This window comes from Callorhinchus milii, unplaced genomic scaffold, assembly GCF_018977255.1.
Source record: "Callorhinchus milii isolate IMCB2004 unplaced genomic scaffold, IMCB_Cmil_1.0 Scaffold2, whole genome shotgun sequence".
In the NCBI taxonomy this organism is placed as follows: Eukaryota; Metazoa; Chordata; class Chondrichthyes; order Chimaeriformes; family Callorhinchidae; genus Callorhinchus; species Callorhinchus milii.
The window spans coordinates 67,378,967-67,391,970 of record NW_024704743.1 but is presented as its reverse complement, the minus strand read 5'-3'; the positions used below and the strand labels follow the sequence as shown (position 1 = coordinate 67,391,970).

The 13,004-nt window shown below is 40.0% G+C and overlaps 1 protein-coding gene across 2 annotated transcripts in view; it reads left to right on the top strand.

The window, feature by feature from the left end:
• LOC103187001 (contactin associated protein 2) overlaps positions 1–13,004 on the top strand; it is an 855,622-nt gene that overhangs the window by 655,187 nt on the left and 187,431 nt on the right. For both annotated transcript variants that reach the window (XM_042331730.1, XM_042331729.1), the window contains 2 exons: positions 4,386–4,542; positions 9,301–9,428. In XM_042331730.1, coding sequence (XP_042187664.1) covers positions 4,386–4,542; positions 9,301–9,428 — 285 coding nt within the window. The remainder of the gene's footprint in view (positions 1–4,385; positions 4,543–9,300; positions 9,429–13,004) is intronic.

The window sequence follows — 13,004 nt, the reverse complement described above, 5'->3', positions numbered from 1 at the left end:
TTCTCAGTTTACAGGAAAGATAGGCACTGTGGGAAACGAGGTGGGGGGGTAGCCCTGTTAATTAGGGATGAAATAAAAGCAGTGGAGAGGAAGGATCTGAAATCCGATGACCAGGAGGTCGAGAACAATATGGGAGGAAATAAAAAATAATAAAGAGCCGAAAATATTAATGGGAGTGGTTTATAGACCCCCAAACAGTGATCACAATATAGCATAAGGTATTAATCAAGAAATCAATGGAGCATGTGGGAAAAGTAAAGCGATAATAGTGGGTGATAAGGTGCCGCATAAAAGGTTAGTCAAAAGATAAGGGGCCATGGAATTGGAGGAGCATATTAACGTGGATTGGGGAATGGTTAATGGGTAGGAAACAAAGAGTAGGAATAAACGGGTCCTTTTCAGATTGGTGGGATGTGACTAGTGGAGTGCCACAAGGATTAGTCCTTGGGCCTCAGCTATTTACCATTTACATCAACGATCTAGATGAGGACATCGAAGTTAACATATCTAAATTCACACAAAACTAGGAGGAAGTGTCAACACAGAGGATGACATCAAAAAAATGCAACGAGACATAGATAGGTTAGGTGATTGGGCAGGTAGGTGGCAGATGAAATATAATGTAGGGAAGTGCGAAGTCATCCACCTAGGTAGCAAAAGCAGTAGAGCAGGTTATTTTTTAGAAGGGGAGAAATTGGAATGTGTTAGCGTCCAGAGTGACAGTTTACAGTTTTGGTCTCCTTATTTAAAGAAGGATGTACTTGCCTTGGAGGGGGTGCAGCGTAGATTTACGAGGTTAGTACCAGGGATGAAGGCGATGAGTTACGAGGATAGGCTGACCAATTTGGGCCTATATTCTCTAGAATATAGAAGAATTAGAGGGGATCTTATAGAAACCTATAAGATCATCAAAGGGCACGATAGAGTAGATAGTGGGAGATTGTTTCCTCTGGTTGAAGAAACTAAAACCACGGGTCACAACCTTAAAATCGGAGGTCAGCCCTTTTGCACTGAGTTGAGGAAGAACTTCTTCACTCAAAGGGTAGTGAATGTATGGAACTCACTACCCTAAAGGGCTGTTGACTCTCAGTCCTTGAACATATTCAAGACTGAGATAGATTTCTTATTGCAAAAGGTATTAAGGGATATGGGGATAAGGCAGAGTCAGGTTATTAGCTGGAGTTAGATTAGAAGATCAGCCATGATTGAATGGCGGGGCAGGCTCGAAGGGACGAATGGCCTACTCCTGCTCCCGCACGTTATGTTATGTTATGTTATGTTATGTTATGTTATGTTATGTTACGTTATGTTACGTTATGTTATGTTATGTTACCAGGGAGCCAATGAAGTTAGTTTGAGAAGCAGCTGGAAGTAAAGGTCTTTTTGGTCAGCCAGACGTCTGATATGCAGAATCCCATTCCATATATCAGAATGGAATGGGCTCTCTCTCTGGAAGTTCACACCCTACATATCTCATTCTGGAGAATATTAAGCATAGATTGGCAAGAGCCAAGGCTTAGGGACGCCAGATTCTGCATTGTGGTACTCCTGGAATTTAATCAGCTAAAGTTGCATAGCTTCACATTGAGCGCAGTGTCCGGCAAGCTTTCTGTTGCTTGTCCAGCTAGAACCACCCTACCTGCTAAGGCTTTGACCTGGATATAAACAAATATTGGGCCACTATCAAAAGAAAGAAAATAATTGTGTAATAATAATTACAGCAGATCTCCAGGTTCTGCTGATGAGCCAGATTGTGCTGTTATCAGCAGTGCCCTGGAATAATGCAGACACATCTGACTCAGGAACCAGACTACCAAGACCGCTACAGAGGACTGGATCAATTCTGACATTCCATTGCCAAGTATGAAATCAGCTCAGCTCCAGGGAGACCTCACTCACCTCCCCCCTTCCCAGGGAAGAATTATGTGGAAATGAGTGATTGACATAAATTTGTATTCTGCAAGGTGATACAATGCGTATTATCATATAAATATCTTTTTTTAATGGCCGATTTCTTTTGAAATGGATAAACATGATAAAACCTTCCTCGACAAGATGGCCAGCGGTTTTCTTATGCTGCTGAAGAAATGAGGCTATGTACTGTATCAGAACATTTACCATCAAACAGTCTTTCCATGTAATTGCACTGCTTAATAACTGAGAAATGGGGTTGGGGACCTGGGAGGTGTGAAGATAAAAAGGACAATTATTATGTCTCATTCTCATGTGAAAGAAAAGAAATAACACATATATAGTTGAAATTGTCTGGATACTTTATTATGAGTTGTTACTTGGTACTGCACGGCACATAACTGTTTGGTATTGATATCACTACATTCGGTCCAAGCCTTCATTACAACCAGACTCGACTATGCCAACGCCCTGTTTGTCGGCCTTCCCAACTCTTCCCTCCACAAGTTGCAGGTCATCCAGAACTCTGCAGCTCGTGTCCTCTCCTGCACCAGGCTCCGTGACCCCGTTATACCAACCCTCGCCCGGCTCCACTGGCTCCCCATCCCTCAGAGGATAGAATTTAAAATCCTTACTTTCAAGGCCCTCCATGGCGTTGCCCACTCCTACCTCTCTGACCTGCTGACCCTTTACCAACCTGTCCGCTCCCCCCGTTCAGCAGGCTCCGGCCTGCTCCATGTCCCCCGCCCGGCCCACCCCACGATTGGCGGTCAGGCCTTCAGCCTCTCTGCCCCCACCCTCTGGAACTCCATCCCACATTCCCTTCACCTTGCTCCCTCCCTTGTCTCCTTCAAAGCACGCCCCAAGACCCTCCTCTTTGCCGTGCCTTCGGACACCCTCCTACCCTCTCTGCCCTCCACCCTCCCTGATCCCAAACACCCTGCTCGGGTCCTAAGCCCTGACGTGAAAGGCGCTTTACAAATATATTGTATGGTGTATTGTAAAACAGTGATGTGTTATACGTTGTGGTGAAGATAGGACTGTTGTTCACGTCAGTCCGATTGAGGAGAAATTTTATTTTCACCTTTCATTATTTTTAAATTAAAAAAAAGCGTCTGCTGCTTTTGAAAGTGGTTGAAAGATTTGAAGAGAGGCAGACAGATTTTATTGGTTGATTTCCCATAGTCTCAGCAGAGAGAGTAGAATGTTGGTGGCACTTATTTCATATCAGTGGCAAGAGCCATGAGTCCTGACAAGAATAATGCTTTACACAAACACTGGCGTGTGGTCTCAGGGTGTCCTCTTCCAAAGGGAAATGAAGCTGTCACTCAGACCCTTTGTTAAATTCAGTGAGTCAGAAAATGTGCATGACTGCTCCATGGCTCTTTATTTTACTTTAGAGCCATCCTTATAACTTGGTTTATCTGACAGATACGCCAGTGTTATTAAGTGTGCAGTGACATTCAGTGAGTTTGTAGGGAAAAAAAGATGGTCAAAAGACAACTCAACGTACAGAGAAAATCAAGGAAAATGCAGACTGAGGTATAGCCGGGAAGCGAAATAAGGATGGGAAAAACATCACAGTTGAAAGGTTGCAGGACAGATTTGAAAGGATTAAAGGATTATTCAAGGCTAACACATGTTAATAGAATAGTGATAAGGGAAATTTCACACTGGGCTGTGCACAAGAAACTTCAAGTTTGTTTATTTATCAGGTTTGTAGCTGAGATGCTCCAAAACATGTCATGAGATCTTTAACCCCCACCTGAATGAGCAGACAGGATTTTGATTTAAAATTTCTTCCAGCTCCAATCCCCGCAAAAATATATGTTTTAAATGTACTGTTTAAAAGCTATTTTAAATTAAGTTTCCTCACACAAAATCTAAAGAGATGTCACATGATTGTGAAACCAAGAACCTTGAGAACTTGAGAAAGGAAGTTTCCATACTAATGCTTCTAATGCATCAACAGCAATGGTTTTACCTTGATGCACCTTGTATGTTGTAGCAATCTTCCTCGGCACTTACTGGTCCACCTGAATGTATTTATTCACATTAAAGATGAAACAAACGTATGGTTCAAAGAGCAATTCCTGGTGCATTGAAGATTGTAGTGCACACACAAATGCAAACAGTATTCCAAATATGGCTTCCCTAGTGATCCATACAAAAATAGAATAAGATATTTTAAATTGCGAGTGAATCCTGTTGAATGCAGCTCACGTGGTATTTATTCATCTTCAAATATTTATCTGCCTAATAAATGTCAGCTTCATTAGTTACTTTTGGTAATATATTCCACACCTCAATATGTCTGTGTTAAATAAAACTCTAACCTTCCTTTTTATGCCAATAGTAATCTCAAATTTATGCCAGGTTATTGCCATCTCAATCATTGTTGGATTATAGGATTGGACGTTTCTGCAGTTTATTACTGACATTTATTTGATGCATCTGCCTCGCTCTGTTTGTAGATGGCAATCCATATACCTGGTGGATAGGAAGAGGCAATGAAAAGCACTATTACTGGGGAGGTTCCGGACCCGGAATACAGAAATGTGCTTGTGGCATTGAACGAAACTGCACTAATCCAAAGCGCTATTGCAACTGTGATGCAGATTACAAACAGTGGTGAGTAGACTCCCCATTACTATGTTTAACATTGTCATTTGCTCTATCTTCATTCCGTGATCACAATTGGCAATTTCACAAGATAACAAGATTTGTTCTCCAATACACAAATTCCCAAATGAACCTTAAAAAGGTGTGGATAAAAACCTTTCGTCTTGAAAAAGTATGGCACCCAGAGATCATTTGCTGATGTGCCCAAGGCTCTTTCGTGATCTTTATGTTGACAGAATGAACTGAATGTTTCACCAGTAATTGTAAATTTAACAACAAGAACAAAAACTTGTATTTATATAGTGCTGTTTGGCTCCCCATCACCGAACGGATCAACTTTGAGATCCTCACACTCGTGTTCAAATCAATTCACTCCCTGGCACTTCAGCCACCACGCCCCAAAACTCTGGAACACTCTCCCTCAATCCCTTCACCTTGCCCCCTCCCTCCCCTTTTTCAAGTCCCACCTGAAAACCTTCCTCATGCTTACGGACACCATTCCTGCCACCCCTCTCTGCTCGGTGTCAGGCTCAGCTAATGTTAAGTGCTCTGAAACGCTACTCTGGTGGAGAGATCAAAGATTTGTGTTCTTTCCTCTCACTCATGCTAAAGTGCATTTCCATAGGCAGCAGCAATCCTTCACACCTTTGTCCAAATGGCTGCTTTACATGAATATTGGCAACTTCTTTGACTGTAGGGAACATCACAGCTATAATCCTAAACTGCCCTCACCTGCTGAAGCCTGAATGATCTCCTGGGCCAAGTTTTAAGATAATTCCCTTAAAAATTGCAGTTGTGCAGTTAATTTGAAGCATCATTTCTTCAGTTCTTAAAAAGAATTTAAGAGTTATCCAAGAATGTTAAGGGCAGTTCGGTCTTAAGACTGTGATCTTACAATACGATACAATTTATGGTTATATGGAGCCTTTCACATTTGGAGGACTTCTCATAGTACTTAACAATATTGGATAGCATAATAATCCTTGCATTTGATGTAGCGTTTTTCACATCTTCCGGATGTCTCAAAGCATAAAATAACTTGACTGTATGGTTGTGGGTGAAATACTGCAGCCAATTGCACACAGCAGTGTCCAATAAACAATTGTAGATTGAGCGACCAAATTATTATTATTTATAGGATCTTGGGCCTCTGGTATCTGCACAAATCTCTTGAATCATTCCCCCTTCCCAGTCTTTAGAATCACTCAGCCCATTAATATCACCCAAAGATAGCCTGGTTGAGATCAACTAACTCAGCAGATCAGGCAACCCACCCTTGTTCCTTCTGGGTGTATGTGGCTCAGTACCACAACCTACTGTGACTTCACCCACTGAGAAATTGGATAAGTAGCATTCTGTCACTCATACAGGAGATCATTATAATGCATGAGGCCTGCAGCCTTGTGAATTGTCACATTTTAACACTCATAAAAGAATGTCATATTTCATAGTGAACAGGGAGAAATCCAGGTGGTAGAAATGTTAGACCTTCCCTAGTTTCCTCTGCAGATTTTTTCACTGTAACCTGGCAATACACTAGTGTGAGCTGTTGAAATTATTCAGTGGCTGCTTCACGGAGGTGTGATATTAGATTTTGCTTACTTGAGTGAAGAGGTTGTTTAACTCAGAAATAACAAAATGAGACTTGTGGTCAGTGTCACAAGTGGAAATTAATATCATACTAAATTACCCTCCAGGAAGTATTCTGTTTGAATCATTTATCTGTTTCATTAAACATAGCAGTTATGTGCCATGTACTTTACTGAATGACAGATATTTATACAAGATGCTCCCTGTCTGATGGAGTGCTTTGGAAATGTTATATAAAGTACCATAGGTATCTTTTGGGGAAATAAAAAATATCAAATTTCTGTCCCCCTACTGTGATATCCCTTTGTTACACTTTCAATTACATGTTTCAATCTGGAACATGAGAGAGATCCATTGCACTTATAGGTTTATACATGTGAGAGTCCTCCCCATATGTTGTCACTTGTCTATATAAATGTGTGTGTCAACTTGGCTCAATGGTAGCACTCTCACCTCTGGGTCAGAAGGTTGTGGGTTCAAGCCCCACATCAGGACTTGAGCTCACAAAGTATAGGCTGACACTCCAATGCAGTGTTGGGTATCTGTTGCATTGTTTGGATGAAGAAGGTTCTTCAGCCCATTTCCATCACTGAGCTGTAACACCCTTCCTGGCAATCTGTTCCAGTCATTAATTACCCTCTGGGGATATATCCTGGTTTCTGTCTGCAATCACACGAGCCACTGACAACATGTGGATAAAAAGAACAGAGAAACAGGATGATGATTAAACATCAATCGGAAAGGAAAATCTGAATTATTTGTAAATGTTGCAAATGATGTACTAAACATGTTGTATTTTACCAGTAAATGGAGAAAAGATGTCAGGTACTGTTGAGAAGCAGTAGAATGCTTGTATGTGAATGGGGGAGATGTATTGTAGAGTAATTATTGTTGTAACCAGTTGGGTTTTCAACATGTGTCAAATATAAGAGGTGTCTATTTCTAAGTGGCTTTCAGGATGTTTGAGGAATCTTTTTTTTCAGCTTAGTCCATTCATTGTTGAGTGCTCTTACAATTAGTCTTATTTCAAATATATAAATGTTGCCTTTGGAAAATAAACATAGAAGTGGGATTATGTAGAGGAAAGTTGCTACTTGATGCTTTTTTGCAACAACAATTGGGTTTAGTTGTTTCTGATTATAAAATATTATGATAATAATAATAATACTCACATTTGATCTAATCCCTTATCACAATTTCAAAATGTCGCAAAGTGCCTCACAGGATTTATGGTGAAGTGTAGTGACTGTGTATTCTGTAAGCCAATTTGCACACAGCAATACCTCACAAACAGCTCATTTTATTTGGGGGATTGTTGGCCAGGATTGTTGGGGGACTGGGAGAAATGCCGTTCTCTTTCAAATAGTGTCATGTGTTGCTGTGTGCAATTGGCTGCCATGTTTCGCCCACAAGTTATGCAGTCAATTCACTTTTCAGCATATTCTGTGAAGTGCTTTTGAGACATCTCAAAGACGTTTTAACAACAACAAGTTGCACTTATATAGCCCCCTTCACATCGGGTGGCGTCCCAGAGTGCTTAAAGGCACTATATCAAATGCAAGGATAATTATTATTACTGGAGTATCAGCCTAGACTGTGATTTCAAAGACCAGACTGCTGTGTATTTCAGTGTTGCCATTACCATTGACCTCTACTGCTGTTTTTATTTTAAGTATTCAAACACAATTTCAATCCTTTTTGCACAATGCATTTTTGTAATTACAAGCCTTGCTCATTTCCTCACACATCTTTCTCTTGATCAAAGCCACCAACGTTACACTTTCCACGTTCCTCATTTGAGTAAAATCCTTACCTCTGTGCCTTTTGCTTTTTGCAGGCATCCATTAGCAAGACCTTTTAGCAAATTATAGACTAATCAATGCATTTCATCCTGTGCCCCTTTTGAACTGTTATTGATTGTAGAACCAAACCGCTATTAAAGCATCCAATTTAATGATAGTAACAAATTAGTTCAAAACTCATTAACGACACAAATTATGTCTCGCCGAGTATAGATGCAAGAACATTTATGTAATCTGGGACATCAGTTTATAACCGTATAAGAAAATTCTAAGAAAGTGTGCAGAGATAAATGAATCCAATAAACTGAAAGGTGTGCTTCAATTATTATTGTATTATTATATTAGTTTTTATGTAAATTGTCCTAAAAAATTATTGTGAACCTCTGAAAAATGTTTGTGATCCATTTTCAAAATAGTAAAACAATGTTGTTTTCGGATTGTTGATATATTTACAGAAATTAAATCATGTTGCTTTTGTTTGACTCTCCACCTAAGGGGAGGGGGAGGAAGGGGGATGGAGATAAGCAGAGCTGAACTGGCTTTCATGCTTGGCAATGGAAGCCTGACACAGTGGTCACACTTTCGCCTCTGAGTCAGAAGGTTGTGGGTTCAAGTCCCACGTCAGAACTTTGAATCAAATAGTGGTGACTCTCCAGTGCAATGCTGGGGGGTATTGTATTGTCAGAGCTGCCATCCTTCGGATGAGATGTTAAACTGAGGTCTGAACTGCCCATCCCGGTGGATGTTAAAGATCCTATGGCACTATTTGAGAAGAGATGGGAGTTTCTCCCAGCAACCTGGCCAACAATCCAGCCAAAAAATAGATCACTCACTTCATGGCTATTTGTGAGACATTACTCTGTTGAAATTGGCTGCAGTGTTCCCCACAAATACCCAGTCTTGTGATACATATCTTGCGAAGCCCTTTGAAATGTCTTGACAATGTGATAAGGCACTATATCAAATTCAAGTATTATAATGTATAGGGTGGTCTGGGCACATTCTGTGGTAGTGGTTATTGAAAAATTCATGATTTAGCATTGAACCTTCGAGCATTGTATTGCCCTCTTAAATTCTAAAATCTTTGTTGAAGAAAGCTTGGTAGGCAGCTTTATGTTTGGTGGACATCTGAAAGAATGGAGCATTATTTTCCACATGATAAAGCATGAAGCAAACTGTAGATGGTGGAGTGGTGCTCTTTAATCTAATTTACATCATCGTTTTCGGGAACATTTTTTTTAAAAAAAGGTCTGCCAAACAATTTTCCATTTAGATTGTTCACATTCCAAAATATAATACTATACTCATGAAAAATTCATGTCTTGCCTACATCTATCGTACAATAATATATCCTTTTCACAAAATATACCTTCAGGAGGAAAGATACTGGACTTCTCGCTTATAAAGATCACCTTCCAGTCAGCCAGGTCCTAATTGGAGATACTAACCGCTCAGGGTCTGAAGCGAAGCTTGCACTCGGTCCACTGCGTTGCCAAGGAGACAGTGAGTATCTTTTTTTGCCCTCTTCACAAGCTTTCATTAGAACGTTTCCTAGCAGTCTTGAGGAAAAATGTACTGCCATCCACACCTATCGGGGTCAAAAGTGTGGCATGTGACATTATTAAAAATGTGGCATATGCTGCCATCTCCCATCCCAAGGTCAGTTTTTGAATACATTTTCAGTGGATGTGATAAATATCACCAGGGCTATTTTCACATGTCACAATTTTGATCCACTGTTTCCAAAATGAAGTGAAGATGTGGGTTGCTTTCCACTTCTCAACCTAAAGTGACCTGGAATTTTATTGATGAAATGCATAAAAAAATGTTTTCCACCAAAAACTTTGTGATATGACTTTTATTCTTGACTTAGCAAGTACGAGCCTTCAGCTCCCCTCTCGACTCTCTTCCCCCTCCTCGCTCCCTCCCTTCCCTCCCCTCACCATGACCAGTTCCCCCCTCCTCGCTCCCTCCCTTCCCTCCCCTCACCCTGAACATTTCCCCCCTGCTCGGGTCATGACCCAACTGTGCAGCGCCTTGGGACGTCCTCCTGACGTGAAAGGCGCTTTATAAATGGAATCTTGTTGTTGTTGTTGTTGTACGTAGTTTACTTTAATCTAGTTTAACCCTGACTTTTATGCAGCAAAACTGATTTTAAAAAATCAATCAGCTAACTACTGTATTACTAGCTTTGTGGTCTGAAATGCTGTACTCCGTCCAGCACCTTGGGACATCCTCCCAACGTGAAAGGCGCTATACAAATTTAATCTTGTTGTTGTTGTATTACTAGTAGGAGTATATGGGTCACTAGGGAATTATATCATGCTGAGGCAGGCTTGCAGAGAGAAGCAACTAGTGTTAAAAAGTATAAATATATTTGTGGTTCATAACATGAACACAACATGAAAACAAGACTGATATTGCACCTTGTTCGAACAAACAATCACGAGATCAGTTTGGATGAAGGTGACCTTCCAGAGTACAATAGCTGCCAAGTGTATGGATTTTCCTCATACGCTATGGGTTTTTAGGTCCATCTAAGGGTCTATGGGAAAGCTCAACAGTCTTTGCGGCAGTGGTTGCACTAGTTTTTAAAAATGTGGCTCTGTTGATGCCATGGCTAAACCAAGCCTCAGGTCGTATTGAGGGAGTTTGAAAATACAGAATGGAGTTTGGCATCCATTGCTGAATCGTAGTGTGACATTTTTTCCAACCTTTCCCCCTAATTCCAGATACTTGGCATGTGCATAGCTGGGGGGGTTATTGAAGTTCAACTGAGAATACAACCATCTAAGAGAAGAAAATATGAGCAGAATTTCAAGAAAGAATGTTTGAATGAATTTCCGGACATGCATAAGAGATGATTGTTATGTTTTTTGTGCAGAAAGGAGATTTCAATAGCAAAGAGTGGCAAAAGAGAGTTCAAAGATCAAACTCTAACAATAATAATAATCCTGTCATGTGATATAACGCCTTATCACATCGTTGAGATATCTCAAAGCCCTTCACAGAATATATATATTGTAAAGTGTATTGACTGTGTATTTTCTGGGCAAAACGGGGCAGCCAATTGTGCATAGCAATGTCCTACAAACAGTCATGCATGGAGTGACCAAGTTTTTAAAATAAATTGGGATTCTTTATTACCACCAGAAAACTATCCACTAGTCAACTAACAACTGGGTTCCTACTTACTGCTAGGTAAACAGAGGAGTGTGGAGTTAGGAAACTTGCCTAAGGTTTCATCCTGCCTGGGAATTGAACCCAGTCCTCTCACTTGCAAGGCGAATGTCCTAACCAATACTCTATGGGGCTACAAGGCCCACATATGAAAAATATAATCATGTGGTTTTTGGATAATTTTCAATAAAGAATTCTATAACATTTGTTATTTAGTTATGATGAAGTTTTTAGTCACAAAAAATCGTTGAAATATATGCTACAGAAAATCTGGTTTATACCTGAGAGGTATTTTGGAGCGCGATAATAAACCAGGTAAATAGTTATGCTGCTAAAAATGAAAGGTTTTTTTAGTGAACATCTATCGTTTTTTTTCTTCTTCTGCAAGATTGATAGCTTTTCCATCGTAGTATCAAGCTGAATTTTAAATGAGTCCAGTATACTGGCCTTGACCACCCTTCCTGGCAACCTCTTCCAGTTATTAATTACTCTCTGTGTAAAGAAGTATCTCCTAATGTCTGTCCTGAAATTGCACTCTGCGGTTACAAACTTGTCTTCTCTTTCCACTGCCTTGGTGTATTCTAAAGTATTGATCTGGGTTTACTTTTTTAACCTCATTTAAAATTCTATGTACCTCTATAAAATACCCTCTGAGGCATCTTTCTTGGCAGATGACAACCACCCCAGCCTCCGATGTGAAATGAAGCCACTGACTGTCACTAACTTCTATTCACTGACACCAGACAGGTTTTCAACAAGACATTGTGTGTGTATCGAGTGTTTGAATCAGTGTCAATCCCTACAGTATCTATTTCCAAAAGGATAGGTCAGATTGGATCAAGTTATTTTAGATTGATTTTGATCACAATTTCAATTAAGAGTTTATCCCATAGTTTAATTCCAGTGGAGCAGTATTTTGAAATCTTATTAGGATAATATTTTTAATAGTCTTTGATCTGCATGAATAGCTTAACTTGTGTCCTAAAAGGTTATCCAACTATCTGCACTGTCTGGATAACATCTGGGAAGCTGTCATAATAATAATGATAAAAGTCATGATAATAATAGTAAATCATAATCCTTGCATTTGATGCAATGCCTTAACATGTTATGAAGACATCTCAAAGCACAGGATTTTACTGTGAGTTGTTGTGATTGTTAATGTGCCTACCTGAATGTCAGCATTGAATTTTCAGTTTGATTAATTCCGCAGAGGTACACGAACACAAAGACCAGTAGAATTTTGCCCTTTCCTATCCCCTTTTCTCAGTCAGTGCAAATTTCTGCATAAAATTGAAAGCGAAGAGCTAAGAACATTCCAGAAGGTCAAAATCCAATCACGTGTCATGAGCAAAATTGTTTTTTTGAAGGTAGTCGGAATGAGCAGGTCATTTTAACATGCTTTATTTCCCATATCCTTTAATGGCTTTACTTCCCAAATATGAAAAATAATAATCCTTGCATTTTGTATTTGACCTTGTCACATCAGAAGGACGTCTCAAAGTACTTCATAGCATTTACTGTGAAAGGAAGCGACTGTGTATATGCAGGTAAATGTAGCAGCACAATTGCATCCTGCAATGTTGTACAAACAGCCAGTGAGCAATTTTATTTGGGGGAATTGTTGTCCAGGACATCGAGAGAAACTCCATTCTCTTTTGAATAGTGCTATGGGATCTTTGACATCCACCTGAACAGGCAAATTTTGTTTAAAGTTTCATTCGAAGAACGGCGCCTTTAATCCCTCAATCAAATGACCCTCAACCAGGGAGACTAATCCAAGTTTATCCAGCATCTCATCCAGCTATGTCCCTTTACCCCAGATACCAGACGCCCTGACCTCCACTGCAAAAAAAAAAACATTTTCTGGGCCTGGTAGCAAGTAAAAATTGCTGCAGA